Raw genomic sequence first — 17,377 nt, forward strand, 5'->3', positions numbered from 1 at the left:
ACACTCGATCTTAAGTCAAAAGCCCTGTCAAGGGGTGCCTGGGTGGCCCAGTCGGTTAAGCAACCAACTTCGGATCAGGTCATGATCTCACAGTTCATGGTTCTTGACCCATGTCAGGTTCTGTGTTGACAGCTTGGAGCCTGGAGCCTGATTCTGATTCTGTCTCCCTCTCTCTCTGTCCTTCCCCCACTCACATTCTGTCTCTCTCTGTCAAAAATAGACATTAAAAAAAAATTTTAAAGCCCTGTCAAATGTTTTCATGGAGAAGGTTCTTTGCACAGTAATTCCAAGCATATAAAGACATGTACCCAAAGACACCATGATTCTTAACTAGTACTTTTTGTCCAATTTATAACTGTGATTGACTCCCCCTTACATCAAATTCAAGGACAGTGTGGATGCATGGCAAAGAAGAGCTAGGTTCTACTAACAGATGTGTAAAGAAAGTCAAAACCAAGGAAAGAATTCTCCACATTACCTCAAAGTTTAGTTGATTATTAATTTCCTTATTACCCAGAAAGTACAGGTTACATCTGTCCCTATCCAACTTCTTAATGTAAGCTATACAGTCAAAATAGCCGATCTTCAGGAGAATGCCAAGTATATGCTATTTCATAATACAGAAGGTTATCTTTTCACAAGGAATACTTTTTGTAAACAAATACTTTTTGAAAATGACAGAGTCAAGACCTCAGTTTTATATTTCATATCTGAAACCATACCCTAGTAGAAATGTGGGGTTTAGCCTTTTCCATGAAAACAACCATGCCAGATTTTCTAAAAGTTAAATATGATGGTTGTAGAGGAAAACAATATTTATCATGTAAAAGATTTATATTTAGTCAAAGGCACAAACTGAAACTAAGACTATGAAAGGTGACTACAATATTGACAAGTCATATCAAACTGAAAAATACCAACTAAAGCTAATAAAGGTGAATTGCTTTAAATTCCTAAGGAAAATACAGAATTCCAACATCATTAATAATTAGAACCTTTCAAACAGTAGGGGGAAATATAAAAACATCAATATAAACACCTTAATTTGGAGGCAAAGAAATGCAAAGTGTAACATAATATTGGTAGTGCTTTTAGTCTTTAGTGCCTCAGGTTAGAGATGGATCAGACCATCTGACAACCCCAATGATGAGTACCATCCAACTGCTGGCCAGAATTAAATTATACAGTGTGACTCTCCATCAGCAAAACAGAGATTACAGAACATACAACTTGATACAAGTTGTACAATAATTTAAACTTGTCTGGGAAATGGCCAGTTCAGAAGGGTCAATTTTCTGTCACACTATATCAGTAAGCAAATTCAGAGGGATCATTTTGTAACACTACATAAAATAGCAAATTCACAGCACCTTTCAAAAGCCCCACCTTGTAGGGCACCTGGGTGGCTCAGTCGGTTAAGCATCTGACTCTTGACTTAGGCTCAGGTCATGATGTCACAGTCAGTGAGATCAAACTCTAGGGCAGGCTCTGGAGCTTGCTTAAGATTCTCTCTCCCTGGGCACCTGGGTGGTTCAGTCAGTTAAGCGCCCAACTTCAGCTCAGGTCATGATCTCACGGCTCGTGGGTTCGAGCCCCGCATCAGGCTCTGTGCGGACAGCTCAGAACAGCTCAGAGCCTGGAGCCTGCTTTGGATTCTGTTTCTCCCTCTCTCTGCCCACCACTACCCCTCAACTTGCATTCTGTCTCTCAAAAATGAATAAACATTAAAAAAAATATTCTCTCTCCCCTTTCCCCTCCCTTGCTCATATTCTCTGTAAAAATAAATAAAAGGCCTCAAGGCCCCACATTGAGCAAAATAAGAGTCAAGAGGAACACAGCTTTGCTTCATTTACAATTTACTAGCTCTTCCAGTGTTTCACAGTGATACAGGGGTTTCAATGATCTAACATGAATGGGCCAAAAGGTGGACCTATATTGAACAAATGTCTTGATTGAATCAGGCTATTTATATAATTTTTCAGTAATCTAACATGAATGGGCCAGAAGGTGGACCTATATTGAATAAACGTCTTGACTGAATCAGGCTATTGATGCAATTTTTTGGTCTATTGGTAAGAAGTGTTAAGCTGTCTTCCATCCAGGCAATATCATAGTTCACAGGGGGGGATGTAAATGTCCTAAAATTAAAGAAAAAAAGTTAATTTACTTATAACCCAAATTTCAATATCTATATTCACTTGCACACGTTAGCATCTACTCTGCTAATGAAGACCTTCATGTGTTCCCAGTCAGTGGCTCAATTAAAATGTGAAGGATACCTTAAGGGATTAATTCAGCCAGCAAGAGTTTTCACGGTTTACCATTCAAATACTGGAAGTATTGAAACACATATTTCCTCCAAATCGGGTTCCAAGGTAGGCTAGATCCATTTATGGCTCTAAGAATAGTTCACCAGGGGAGTGTGGTAAATGAAAACTCAGTAAAAGACCAGGGAAAATGCCAATATTGGGTCAAGAGCAGAGTGTACTTCCCAGGGAACCTGACAAGTAAGGTCACTACTAGGATTCTCCATTTTTTTTTCCATGTAGGTACAAATTTGTCAGAAAGGGGACCACTTAGGACCTTTAGATTGACGTGTAGGTAAAACCCCGAAAGGCTCTTCTGCCCTTTGTGGCCGTGCCTTGTGTTTTAGAGACCTGACCTACCTATGCAGGGCTAACACAGTACCAATAAGACTTGAACGCACCAGTCGGCAAGACCTTGGCAAACTCAGTCCATCCATCACATGAACAGGCTGAAGGAAACACCAAGACAGAGTTGAGGACTAAAATGAACATACCTTAAAATTGGAGAGGAGTAAGCCCGTGATTTGCCGATTACACTATCTCATACTGGTTATTTGTTATGGCTCGAGAGAGGCAGTAGGCTAGAAAGATTCCAATCAGCTAAAAACAAAATACAAAAACAATTAAACACACACACACACACACACACACAGAGACACAAAAGAGCTTAAAGACCTCAGGATATAGGTTTATTTTCCTTTCACTTCTAATTCACTAATAATTTCCTGAAGTTTTTCTCGACAGCTGTGTTTGATACTCAGCAGCACCTAAATAACATTCAAAGAATATAAGGGAAGTTTTACCACTACTGTGACCTGGAATTTCACAACAGTCACTGACAAAAGTCCTAAATGTCATTAAGTTTTGGAGAAACTTACCAGATAACTTATCAGCTATCAGAACAAAAAGGATTTGGCTTAGCATAAGCATCTCATCACATAAAATCTCCATCTGTGAAGGCTGTTCCATAAGCAAACCACTAGCCACAGGTGGCTTTTGAGCACTTCAAATGGGGCTAGATTGAGGCATTCAATTTTTTATTTCATTTAATTAGAACCTTTCAAACGTGCTAGTGGCTATTCTATTGGTACAGATTGAGATACAGCTATATATGCTATTTTAGAAATGCATTAAGATTAGACTTCCAAAACCAATCACAAAGGTCAAAATGAAGTCTATCAATTCTTTCAGTTTTGTCTCCACGATGTTTAATATAGGAAAACCTCCCAACCCCTAAAAAAAATTGTTTAGAGCCACAACACTAAATTTTCATGTCACAGTGAGAAGTAGCACAACTCAGAAAATACAATTTGACCCACAACATAGCACATACCCAACATAACAGGCACACAGATTGAATGTGGGGATCGTGTGATCAAAATTTTTTAAGTCAGACCTTATATGCAACTCATCAGGCAGTTGCAGCCCAGGAAAGAAAAATCTGAATCATGTAGAATCTTTACTGCACCGAAAAACACTGTTCCCATCTATCTAATGCTTTTGTTTAATTAATAAACTATGATGCTGGAAAACTGCCATTCCCAACAGGGCACCAGGTATGTGCTACTAGGAGGTAATTCTAAGTCTTGCTTTTTGTAGTTTCAAAGCATGACAAGCTATGGTCAAAAGAGCCGGTAAACTGAGAATAAAATTTAGAGAATTCTAATTGTGGAAAACAGTGTGGGAAAACATAAGATCCAAGGCATCAAAAAACTGGAATGAAAACAGCAAATCATCCCCTCCAAAATAAAACAAAGCTACGGTTTTATTTACTGGGTCTATTTAAGACCCAAACGCAAATGATTGACTCCATATGTGTCTAATTAAAATAAAAGTCATGCAATACTGTGATGAGAAGCTGAGACTTTGTGAAAATGTGACTTCTCTGGAAGTGCCCTGAATCCTTCACAGTGGAAATATTCTAGCTTACACCTAACAAGAGTGACAAAACACTCCTAACTACAAGGACTTACCTGGAAGCAAGCAACTCCAAAGGAAATTCCCGCAACCACTCCCATTTCTGACTCTATAATGGTCATCACCTTTATAAAACAACCCTAATGGGAGTGGAAAATAAAATATTAAGTACAGCACAAGCAACAAGGAACACTTCTGCCAAAACAGGAGCTTTAGCTACCACTGCCTTTGTCATTTTATTAAAATTTACTCTTTTATATAACAAATCTTATCTCCTCTCAAGCACAATGTTCTCGACAGAAGTTTGAAGAGAAGTTCCACCTCTTGTATTATGCATTTAAAAGTGTTATTTGCTCATTGTGTGAACTCAAGTGAAATTGTCTGAGCTTCAGTTTCCTCATTTACTCAATGAGACTAATACTTGCCCTGCCTATTTCTGATTATATTTAGTGTGACTAAAAATTAAAAATGGAGTCAACTCTGTATTCAGTTAATATTTTCAAATAAAACAATTTTAAAGGCTCCTTACTTCATTGTTTACTTTATCAGCATCTCTCTGTGGAGAACAATTTTCAAGTTTGCAGCAACTCTTGGGAAATCCTTTTTCTAAGTAATAATTAGTATCCTTCCAATCTCTATAGTCGGTGACACCACAACAATGCAACTGAAAAAAAAAAACACATTTATAGTTTACATCATTGTAGTCAAACATTTAACCTATCATCTTAGACTGCAATTTGTCCTCAAAACAATATTATACTCAATGATCCTTATCCTAATATTTTTAAGTGGCTGTCCTCAATCAGCATTGTAATTCAACAGATTAGCACCTTTTTTTCCCCTAATAACAAGTGTAAAATTTTTGCACTGGACTCACTTTCCTGCTCTGGTTGGTACTAACAGTACTTGGTCTGTGATGTGAAGAGTGAAGAGGTGTACATGTGAGGAGAATGATTAGGAGAAAATGGAGATATGTGACTTAGTATCATCCCATACTTCTTTCCAGGGACCTATCTTTCCAGGGACATATTTTCTCCTGATCAAAGATTGTAATGAGAATATCGTACAAGTGGACAACACCTAGTAGCCAGGGGCCTATTTCTCTTCTCTAAGGAGATAAGGAATGTGTTCCCCACTTGAGAAGCCACCACCTATGACCACTTACCGTATTTTGAATCTTGTCTACTGCATCGCTTCTATAATCTCCCGTAGAGTTATACTGCTTTATAGTTTCCTCATAATTATTCTTAAAACTGTTCTTAATCTACAGCAAAGAAATACAATGCTAGTAAATAAAAATTCTACAAAGTCTCTTAGGTTTCTAGGTCAAATAAAAAATCCCCACATCTGACCAATGATCATATCTTTGACAATAACAACATGTATGGTAATTAATTTCTACGGTCCAATCCTGTCCTCTATGGGATATAGTCTAATTGAGAGGATTACTAAGCAAAACATTACAATAAAAGATGATAAACACTCAAGTTCAAAGTGCTATGGGAGCATTTATTCAAGTGGCAGCTCTGTACTCCTGTATCCCTCCCCAAGTTTTTCTCTACTTTAAGTACAAATTTGATGCCTGTAAAATTTTTAAGCTACAAAACCTTACTTTGGGAGACTGTACTACCACACTTTGTAAAACACTCTCATTGAAGAACCTTCACTACTCACCAAATGATTCCCCAACCCCAGGTTTAACAGTGGAACTCTGATTTCTAATTCAATATTAAAGTTTTGATGATTTTCACTAAGTATATCCAATCTGTTAGAAATATGTGGCATAATGGGGCGCGTGGGCAGCTCAGTCAATTAAGCATCCGACTTCCGACTTCAGCTTAGGTCATGATCTCACAGTTCGTGAGTTCAAGCCCGGCATCAGGCTCTGTACTGACAGCTCAGGGCCTGGAGCCTGCTTCAGATTCTGTGTCTCCTTCCCTCCCTGCCACTCCCCTGCTCATGCTCTGTCTCTCTCTCAAAAATAAATAAACATTAAATAAATAAATAAATAAATAAATAAATATGTGTGGCATAAGTGGAGAAGGTATCAATCTTGTGTTATAAATTTTGTGCTTTAAATATTGTCCTATCAGTAAAGTTATAAATTGTACTATCTTCACTTCAGTAGGTACTTGTACACAGAAAAAGAACTGGAAATACATGTCATTATGGGTACCTGTAATTTCCTTCTGGTGATTGTCAGTCTTTACAATTTTCTAATTTTTTTATTAAAAATGGGTTAAAATTTTTACAAGAAAGCCATTATTGTCAGCTACAGGCTGAAAAAATAAGCATTACATAAAAGTAAGCTTTAAGAGTGGTTTTTGAACTTTTAAAAATTGCCTTTAACTCTGTTTTTTATGTCTAGGAGAATAACTTTTAACATATTAATAGGTTGCCTAATTCAAGCTTACCTCATGTCTAAAAACAAATCCTACGATGGCAGCGACCAGTTCAACCAAAAAAATGAGAGTCAGAAACATTGCATACTGTGGGATAAAAAGAAAGTCCAAGTCAGCATAAATAAGATACATCACAGCAGCAAAGGGAGTCAAAGAAAAATACAGTCTGCTCAATCAGTTCAGCATGTTTTTATTAAAAAGGACAGGGGAAACACAACAAAAGTGGGAACTGGAAGGTGAAGTGTTACTTGGGAAGTAACAGGAAAAATCCTAAAGGGCCGTGGCCAGTTTCAAGAAACAAAGCCTACAACATATAAGACTCTTCTAAAACCAAGAATCAATTCTAAGGAAAACAAGGACTCACCAGTTTTAGCATCCATGCAGAAGCTCGGCAGGTAGCAAAACAGCCAAAGGTGCCCAAAAGAATAATGACAGTGCCGGTGCCAATGAGCACAAAGGGGACATTGGTGGCCTTCTCATTTAAAAGGGAAAAATAATTCTCCAGGCTCACCTTGCCCCAAAGGCCAATGGCAAGAAGGATAACACCAGTGATCTATGTGGGAAACCAGAGAACAGAAAGTATAATATACACTGTATAATAGAGAACAGAAAGTATAATATACACAGCAGCACCTTCAAACCACAAACCACTGGGTATTTAAGATGCAATAGGTGTACGAATTTAGCAGTCTGTGGCCACAGAGCTGTGGCTGGGATATGGGAGACAAGGGGCAGGAAGGGGATCTGCACAAAACGACAGGCCTTGATAAATCCACGCTAGATCACCAGGTAACCCAGGAAACCAGAGCAAAACCAGGGGGACTGCTAGAGAAGGCATCTTAACAAAATTCTTAAACTTCATCTTTTTTTTTTTTTTTTTTTTTTGTATAAACAGAAGTCTGTGGCATATCTGTCCTAGGAATAACAACTTATTTAACTGCTTTACTCCCGCCCTAGGAAGCACACCTTCCTGGAGAAGGGAAAAAAGTGTTTCTAGGAGTTCCTGAAACTTCCCCCTCCCCCAACCCCAGTTCGGAGTTGAGCACAGCGTACAAAAGGATACTACACAAAAGCAAGCTGGATGATAGGTTGGCGGGAGTGCAGCCATTAGTATACTTACCTGTGAAATACTCCCCTCTTACGAAGCAGTGAAAAGAAAGAGACTATTAAGCGAGTGAGCCCTCAGAGGGGAGGGGCAAGCCTTGCCTCTCGAAAAGGTCCGGGGACACCCTCTGAGAGCTCTGGGGGGTTAACTCCCTTCCTCGTCCCCCGCCTCAAATTCGAATCCTAAGCGCATCTGTGTCCCCAGCACAGCCTATTGGCTGCCACCGTCCAGCACTCCCCCCGGAGCGGGCAAGATGCCCAAGCAAGACCCCGGCAACTCATTGCCACCGTCAGGGTCACTGCGGCGACAGCCGGCCAAACCCCTCCCGCGCCTCCCTCCCCACCCCGGACCTGAGCACCCTCCGCTCAGCGTCACACCCCCCACCAAAGCCCGCAACCCCACCCGCCCCCGGGCTCCTCCGTTTCTCACCCAGAAGATGAAAGTGTAGATCAAGAGGACGCTCTTGAAACAAGTAATGACTGGTTTGGTCTGCAGTCTCCGAGACGGGGACGCCATGATTAGCTCAGGACCCTGCCCCGCCGCACCAGGCGAGCAGAACAGAGCAAGAGAAACGCAGAGTCCCCGAGTCTCCCCGGAAACTGCCGGAAACTTACGAGCGTCTACAACTGAGAAGAGCCGGAAACACTGTACAATTTTCTAGAGGGTAAAGTCCGGGAGGCTATCCGAAAAGTGACGACAATTTCTGAGCGCCCCTTGCTGAAGGTTACCGAAAACCATATACAAAGTTCTATTGTCGGGAATTTCTTAGATCTTCAAGTAGAGCTTTCTTAATTTTTTTTCTCTCAAGGAATCTTTCCCGCTCCCCACCGCTCCCTACCCTTATAACTTGATCATATTGTTCTATCACCAGGAGCGCCAGCAGCACTCTGAGATTCGGCCTTGCCCGCCCCTGGTGCCCTAAAGGGAAAGAAAGGAATGAAAAAAGAGGTTAAAAGTGATCTAAGAATCTTTTATTACATGGCTAAATATCCTCAAGAAATATATTTCCAATGAGAAAGCGTATTACAAAGCGACACGTACAGTCATATGTTTTTAGACAAAAACTGAGGAAAAGTAAAATTTACCTGAGTGGTGATATTAAGCTGATTTCTTTTTCACTTGTTCTGTGCTTTTCAATTTTTGAACATTGTTTCATGTGGTGGGGAGCGGGGCATTAAGAGTGAATGGACTGTGGGAAGTAATCACTTCTTGAAAGAATTCCGAAGTTAGGTATGAGAGATTGTTAATGAATTTGACAATTTTCCTATAGAAATTTGCAAAATCCATTATCTTTCTCCTCTGTTATCCTCTAAACAATTGGAAAGTCGAGGGAAAATGTTCTAAAGTGATTAATATTGAAATGTAACTTCAGCTATCAACAGTAAAGTTTTAAAAAGGGAAGGTGCTACTGAGAATGTCAGGTAAATGTGACCTCCCGCCTCCACATTTTAAATGTTAAAACTGAACGGCACTGTATATTTGAGCCCCCTGGGTTTTGAGATCGAGAACCAGCTGATCACAGAGAGGCTGAAACCGAAAGTCACACAACTAACAGCAAAGCCAAAATTAGAGATCACTGTGCTTTTCGATCCCCTCCCGTTACACCAGCCACATATGGTATTGAGTAGTGGCATGTCTGTCCATCTCCCTAAAATTCTCCCAATTGCTTAGATCTTCCTAGAACTTGAGACAGTGTGCTCCTGAGGAGTTAAACTGCTTACAGAATGGGATTAATCACCAAAAAGTTTTCTGTTCCATATGTCCAGAGGCAGCCCTGAGTGAATCCAAGGGGTAAAGTGGAACAACAACAAAAAAAAAAACAACAGCCCTCTTCAGGGTCTCCTAAACATTGGTGACAAAAGCTGAGGCTCTTTTTGTTTGGGGCTTGAGTTCAGGAAAGGCCAAATGTAAAGACAAGTCTCCAGATAGTTGAAAGGCCTAGAAAATTTGAACTATGCAAATCTGAAGAGCCCTAAAGAGTATTTAAGGTTCCTTGTTACATCTGTGAAATAGGGAAATCTCATAAAGGATTCATGTGCATGTGCTTTGCTCAGCACACAAGAATAAGCGCATATATTTGAGCTATAAGTTAATTCTATGCCTGTAGTTACAGGGAAAAAAGAAATGAGCCTAGACCTTATAGATACTCACTGTTTCCTGCTTTCTGGTACCTCTTAGGCTTCAAGAGTGACTAAATGAGCCATTCAAATTGCCCATAATTTAAATAAGTCATTTACTTTTCATGGGAACCTCAGAATAGAGAGGGTTTTTTTTTTTGTTTGTTTGTTTGTTTTTTATCTAGTCAGGTTCAAAGCAATTCACAAAATGAATTAAATACAAATGAATTAAGGAAGTGCTATAGGCATCCTGGTCTCCCATTTTACTTAGGAACATTAGTTAAATCCCTAGCATTCATCTTTCTAGGAATTCAGGACAGGTATAATCAAGAAGAAAAGAAAGATTACCAATGGGTGTGAAGACCCAATTTTCTGATTAGTGAAAAATACATACTTTGTGAAATTTTCTCTGGCCCTTCTTGCTCCCTCCATAAAAATATATACTTGTGAGAAAAAATGGTTACTTCTGGGAAATCGGAGTTGATACCTAACACCAACAATACTATAGATATGTATGCTCCTTTATCCCTATGGTAAGACACAGAACATTTAAGGTTCAACCAAAAACAACTTAACTTTTAAGGAAAGTCTATAATTGTACATTCCTAGTAAACTATGGATGGCACTTAAAGTATGGAAGTGTATTTTTTCCTATTAAATCATGTATGCAGATGACTCCACATTTCCATGTTATGTATAATGAACTGGTTGATCTATATTATAGCACAGAGTATGTATTAAGGTGTGGTTTCTTGACTAAGCTGTAAGCTCTTCAAGGGCAAAGACTGAGTGTCCAGTGAGTGTGTGCTGTTTCTTGAAGGATGGGAGTAAAAGACAATATCAGTCCCCTATGCAATCCATCACATCATCACTGACATAAGCTTAACATCACAAGTGGGCATTTACTGTATTGCTATTATATTGCTATATATATAAAGAAGAGGTGATGCCCAGGCTTTTTTGCTTGAAACTTTGCTTTAAATATATACCACAGAAACAGAAAACAAGAAAGTTACATTGACTTGGTCACACAGAGCTTCCCTGTACTTTGAATATTGTCTTAGGACCAGCTCCTATAGCATCATGCCAGATGTCTGAGATCCAAGAGAGCAACTACTAGAGAATGAATATTGCACCAACAGTCTTTATCCTAAAATTTTATCCTAAAAGTTTAAAAGCCTAACATATAAACACATGGAGAGAATGGGTAAAGTATACATCTCTGCAGCTATAAACACTGAGGGAAGGTTATCAGGAAATATAGCAGATGTCAATTTTGAAAGAAACATGTGCCATAACTACAAGAAATGAGGTTGAGGAGGCTCTAAGTAAATGCAAAGCTTTTTCCCTAGGCTAAATAACAGTATGTGAGGGGTTCTCATATTAAAACAAACAAGTATCAAGGGAAGACTTGCTAACTTCTTGTCATCTTAAATGAAAGCTTCCTCTGAAGCTTAGATTTGTACCACGTTCTGGAAGGGAGTTTCCTTGTGAGCCCACAAGCAAAGAAATATTTTTGTGGCTGAAGAGAAAGTGAAATAGTCAAAGCAAAAGCCACATCTTATTTCCAAGAATGTGTTGATTTTCCACCTCTCCCTTCCTCTACCACTTACAATGCTGCTTTGTTTGAATAACAGTCAGTGCCAAATTAAACCAAAGGCTGACACAGAATTTAATATTCCTATGGCCGCAACATCTTGCACCATTGCCTCTCACTCTGCTACACCCTCTTACCCTGCTGCCATGTCACAAAACCCAGAAGTTCAGTTTACTTCAAATTTAGGCCTGGGTCTGGGCCTAAACCCAGACCAAAGGGGCATCTAATCCCACCTAAAGTAATATAAGTAGTAATTCTCTAAGTCATAAGATACATATATTCTTTAAAGTATTAATATTGTAATACTTAATTGTACTATTGATATTACATTCTATTGTATATTTATATTATATATAGTATTATCAATATTACATTCCATTATATATTATATATTGTAACTATAATATTGAGCATTGAATATGTACTGTTGCTAAGCGCTTGACAGGTGGTACCTCATGCATACATCACAAGAGCTATCTTATTGTGAGGTCAAGACTACCACTTCCCTCACTTTACAGGTGAGGAAACAGGTTCAAAAAGGCTAACTTGCCTAGGACCAAGCCCCTCCACCTTCTGTTTCTCTCATCAGAAATAGGGTCCACTCTATGACGAGACATGGCTGCCATTGTATAAATAGGTGTCTTGGCTGGGAATAACCAAGCAAAGACTGCTATATTCAGATGTTTAACCACAAACAAGGGCTCTTAGAAGCCCCTGAGTCATAAAAACCTCAATTATTTCCTCAATTCTTCCTTGTACTTGGGGGTTTTGTTGAGTTTTACTTTTGCCTTCATTCCAATAGCCCAATCACCTAAGACATAACCCTGCCCATCCCAGAGTGGCAAAGTAGAGAGTTCAGTACTTTTTCTGGTTCAGTCTGTTTTCCTCCCTCTTTATGACCACAAAAACACTTGTTTGATGCTGAAAATATTGGGGAAAGGCAAATATTTTCCTTAAGTATTGTTGCTCTTTGTTTTACATTCCATATTCAGTAGGGATTTGTGTCCCTTTCTATTAATTTCCTGTAACCTTCAAGATTAAGTTTAAGTGTTGTTCTTTGGCATTTAAACTATGTCTCCCCCAGGAAATATGATATCAGCTTATTTCCTACTGCTTTTCCAACATGAATTTCCTGTTCCACAATAAGCCAGTATGATTATCTCCCAATAAACAAGATCTGTTCCCTGTTCCCTTCCCATTCTCCAACCTCACTCAAAATTCCTACTCCTTACTTAAGGTACATCCCAATCCCAACTCAACAAGAGTGTGAATCTACCCCCTTCAACCATCTCCCCACACCAACCCACACACACCTCTTTTTCTAGCATCAGAGCTCATAGTCTGACCACTCACATTAACTCAGATCTTTAGCCAATTACTATGGTACCTGCTTGCTTCTCTACTTACCTGTCTTATATCCTGCTGTCTACATGTTCAGAAACTACTGAAGAGCCAGTGTGGTAGGGCTCTTGCACCCCCTTTTATACTCTCCCCAACACCCTAGGACACAATGCTTAATTGATGAACTCATTTGGTTTCAGCCAATCCCTGTTGAGCCCTTTGGTTACAGCTGGTCTCTGAGACTAACCACTTAGTAGTGACTTAAGGTTTGATCAATTCAATTAAATAAACTAAATAAATGTCTAAGCCATCCCAACATTACACTATCACAAACAAAACAATTAAGTTGAGCTGCTGGATAATGTCTTCGAACATTACTACTCCCTATCCTAGGAACCAGTAAAAAGACACCAACTATTTCATTCAGAATATATCTTATCTCTTATTCACATAATGACCTTACCATTTTCAGTTTCTAATACCTTTTATAGAATCCCTTCAACTACCCTTGACTAAGTGCCCATCATAAAATTTAAAAAACACCTCTTGTTTATTTTCTTAAAATCTCATATTACACATTACAACCATCAGATTAACATCATTTAAACATGTAATTTGAACATCATCATTTAAATAGATAATTCATATGTACATAAGTTTCCTGAACAGGAATATCTTTATTCCTATTGTGTCTTGTGTATTGTTATTATTTCTTCTCTGAAATTCTCTTCTTTGTCTATTTTTCATTCACTTTTTTTCCATCTACTCCTTTCATATTCTCCATGAATCTTTTCCTCCCTTTCTAGCCCTGATCTTGTCTGCTTTTAAAAAGCTCATAATATACAATTAGGGACCCATAGAAATGAGAAATACTCTTGAATGGTATTAAAATTCACAATTTCATGTCAATTTGCCTTAGTGTTCTAAGGAAGTTGTTTCTACTTTAGTTTTGTTAAGCTTTGCTGAGACCTTATCTAGGCAAGTCAGTTTCCATATCTAACATTTCTTAAAATAATATGTTATTGACTGCCGAGGAACTTCGTATTGAATGTCTTCATGTTGAAAATAGTACTGAACTTTAAGAACTTTACATTTGTATGTATAGATGTTGTCGGTCTCTTTGTGTGTCTTTGTCTTATCTTCCCAACCAAATCAGAGAGGTGTTTTATTTAACCTGACACCCACAATTTCTGACACAGTGTTATCCACACATAGTGGATGCTGAAGAAATGCTGGGTTTTTTTTTTAAATGACCCCTCTTATTTTGCATAAGCTTTTCATATTGCCCATCTTTGTGCTTCACAGAACTGCTGCCGGTCTCCATATACACTTACTTTGATCTCCCTATGATTTCCGTATTCTCCTCCTTCACTTTCTTCTTTAATTTCTCTCTGCCACACCTCTTTCCTGCTCCCTCCAGCTATGAGTGGGACATGAGGCCTTACACAGCATCCTCAGCCTAGCATGTGCTAGGCTCTGTGTTGTGTGCTGGAGAAATGAGGAAGACTAAGGCAAGGTTGTTGCCCCCTAGGCTCTCATGGTCTGGGAGGGGACAGAGATGAGTCTGAGATGAACAAACTAGTAAAGCAGAGGATAGTGATTGTCATGGGTAAACAATGACAATGAATGTGATAAACTTGTAATTGAGATATGTACAAGGTGATGTGATAGAAAAGGAAGACAAACCCGATCTCGCTGGGGTGGGCTGAGGGAAATTTCTCAGCAGCAAAGATGGATACAGTTTTAATAGTCCAGGAAAGGAAAGAAAAGAATACAGGGTAGAGTCAGTATGCCTGGGCAAAGGTACCAAAGTATGAAAAGAAGAGTAAGAAATTCAGTACGACCTGATGAAGTGAATGTTTAAAACTAGGCTGAGGACATAGATGGGGTTTGCTTGTGAAGGGTATGGAATGCCCTGCTAAGAGCTCAGACTGTACTCTTTGGCAAGAGGTTTTTTTTTTTTTAAGAATGAAAACAACCCTACTAGAAATTATTACTCTGCTCTCTCTCCCTCTCTCTCTATTACACACACACACACACACACACACACACAAACACATGCACTTAATAGATTTACTATTTCCTAACACCTGAGTTTAGAGTAAATTTTTATATCTGAGTAAAAAGGCCTCACAATCTGGCCCTACTCTATCTATTCAGTTTTGTTCCCTATCACTCTCTTGATCTGTCTAACCAGTTTGCCCATCCCCCTCTGACCTAACTGTGAGCTATTATTTATGTGGTTTCCCTTGCCCCAGAGCAGACCAAGGCCTACCTCTCCCCACAGAGTGTTCACACAGTCCTCACAGTCTATACCATAACTTTTAGAATTTTATATGGTCATATATTATTTTCAAATTGTTTATGTCCCCCTTCTCTCCCCTCCTAAACATAAATCCTCTGGGAGCTGTAGAATAAGCTTCATTAGATGAAGGATCAAACACTTCATGTTCACCACTGTTCTCTGTTCTTAGCTTATATCAGATGTCCAATGAAAGCTAATTCCCTAAACACACACAATTGTAATCAAGAACATTTTTATTGAATGTCTGCCTCCTACATTCCATGACGGCAAGGATTTTTTTCAATGTTTATTTATTTTAAGAGAGAGAGCAAGTGTGTGAGTGGGAGGAAGGTCAGAGAGAGAGGAAGAGAGAGAATCCCAAGCAAGTTCTGGCTGTCAGCTCAGAGCCTGAAGGTGGAGGGGGAGGGGGGACTCTGAGATCACAACCTGAGCCAAAATCAAGAGTCAGTCGCTTAACCTACTGAGCCACCGAGGGGCCCCAGGGCAAGGTTTTTTGTCTCTTTTGTTCACTGATGTTTCTCAAGTACCTAGAACAGTGTGTGGCACATAATACATTCTCAATTAAAACTGTTGAATTAATTATGCGTTAGGATGCCAGGGATTTTGTCTGTCTACCATCCTTAACATAGTAGAAGCATGATAAACTTATTGAATAAATGAGGCCAAGATTGTCTTCATTTTTTTTTTAATTTTTTAATGTTTATTTATTTTTGAGAGAGAGAGAGAGCACAAGTCAGGAAGGGGCACAGAGAGAGTAAGACACAGAATCTAAAGCAGGCTCCAGGCTTTGAGCTGTCAGCACAGAACCTGACGTGGAGCTTGAACCCATGAACCATGAGATCATAACCTGAGCCGAAGTTAGAGGCTCAACCAACTGAGCCGCCCAGATGCCCCTGTCTTCAGTTTTTTATACCACTGTCACACTGGTGAACACATAGTAGACAGTCAATACATATTTCTGATTGGTGGATTGGAAATGAAACAGGCTTGCTACTGAATGTTTTATTATCAGAAGCACAATTCTTCCCTTTATAACTGAGAAGAGGTTATTAATTTGCTTGCACACACAGCGAAGAAACCCTTTCTACAGCACCTAAAAAAGTTCTTCTACAATGATTTTTCAAGGATGGAAATGCCCACTCTGAGAGGAGGAAGAATGTGGGAAGCTGGTGTGCACTATGTTAGAATACTCTCATTACCAGATACTAAAAAGAAAGCTTGCTTAGTGAAGCATATCCCTCCATCAGAGGTCACTGGTAAATAGCTTAGTCAGGGCTATAACCTTGCCATGCACAGATCATCTAGGTGTGCTTGAATAGTCTCCCCCTAAAGCCTCTCTAAGCATGCTTTCCCTGCATTCTTATTACAGGAATCAGTCTTGATTCTTCAGGCAAAAAGTGCATGGTATTTTTTGTAAACAACATAATCTTATCAGAAACTAAAGTCCATAGAAGTTAGGTCATCAGTGAGATAGTTTCAAAGTGTGTTTGACCTTGTATATATGGATGGCAAGGCAACTGAAGAGCTGGGAAGTACTCAAGAATTACAGGGGAAATCTCTAGGGAATGTCCAAGTCAGCTACACTCTTCCCCTCTCCTTGGAGTTTGTGAAATTCCTTTTAATTCAATCCTGATGTCACGTTGAGTCATAAAAAGAAGTGTTCTTCAGTACACCACATCTCTGGAGGCCCTTTAGCCAGGCTCTGTTAGTTATTACTATACTCATGGGCTCTGGGCCAGCACCTTTCACACTTTCCCTCTGTTCTGTGGCAGATGGACTGTGTTCCTCTAATCCTTGTGTTCTTTCTCCCCCATCTCTCTAAAGTCCTTCTCTGAGGGAGGAATAGCTTATAGCTTTGGGGATAATACAGCTTTAAGGAAACTTTTGGCAGATGTGGATGTCCTAATATCTGGGCAGTGTTAACAGAATCCCAGAGGCCTGGACGGACCAAGAGCCACTCGTTCTAGGAATGGTAAAGTAGAAGTTTTTCCGACTGATGAGAGGAGCACAGAGGAAGGAGAAAAAGAAGGAGAAAGAGAGCACAAAAAAATATAAAACAGGTAAGTAAGATCTGCTGCCGAACCCCTCTACATTATACTACCTCATTTCACGATCATCAAAGGTAATGAGACCTAGGACATGGACAATATGGGTTGTGGGGGGGGTGGGTTCTTTTATGAAACTGGATTATATGCTACTTGCCATTTGAACCATGACCTGGCTGCAGATACAGGTTCCCACTACCTTCCTGGCCCGAAGCAGAGGGTGGCTGACTCCCGGTGAGTGA

General features: G+C 39.4%; 1 protein-coding gene across 1 annotated transcript; it reads right to left on the bottom strand.

Moving 5' to 3' along the window:
* Positions 1–1,839: 1,839 nt before the first annotated feature.
* TSPAN6 (tetraspanin 6) lies at positions 1,840–12,928 on the bottom strand. Its single transcript, XM_049644052.1, has 9 exons — positions 12,852–12,928; positions 8,160–8,648; positions 6,990–7,178; positions 6,638–6,712; positions 5,389–5,487; positions 4,753–4,887; positions 4,280–4,363; positions 2,801–2,906; positions 1,840–2,138 (listed from the first exon to the last, which is right to left on the bottom strand). The coding sequence occupies exons 2-8, from the start codon at positions 8,244–8,246 to the stop codon at positions 2,838–2,840; spliced, it is 738 nt and encodes a 245-aa protein (XP_049500009.1). The 5' UTR covers positions 8,247–8,648; positions 12,852–12,928; the 3' UTR covers positions 1,840–2,138; positions 2,801–2,837.
* Between the last annotated feature and the right edge of the window lie 4,449 nt (positions 12,929–17,377).

Source organism: Panthera uncia, chromosome X, assembly GCF_023721935.1.
Source record: "Panthera uncia isolate 11264 chromosome X, Puncia_PCG_1.0, whole genome shotgun sequence".
Lineage (NCBI taxonomy): Eukaryota > Metazoa > Chordata > Mammalia > Carnivora > Felidae > Panthera > Panthera uncia.

What these genes read in the sequence shown, in the direction of transcription:
- TSPAN6 (XM_049644052.1), bottom strand. Translation starts at nt 8,246, where the DNA reads ATGGCGTCCCCGTCTCGGAGACTGCAGACCAAACCAGTCATTACTTGT. An exon ending in GATTTGTTTTTAGACATGAG is followed by an intron (nt 5,488 to 6,637) that starts GTAAGCTTGAAT and finishes TCTTTGCTGTAG; the next exon opens with ATTAAGAACAGTTTTAAGAA. An exon ending in CTGATAAAGTAAACAATGAA is followed by an intron (nt 4,364 to 4,752) that starts GTAAGGAGCCTT and finishes CACTCCCATTAG; the next exon opens with GGTTGTTTTATAAAGGTGAT.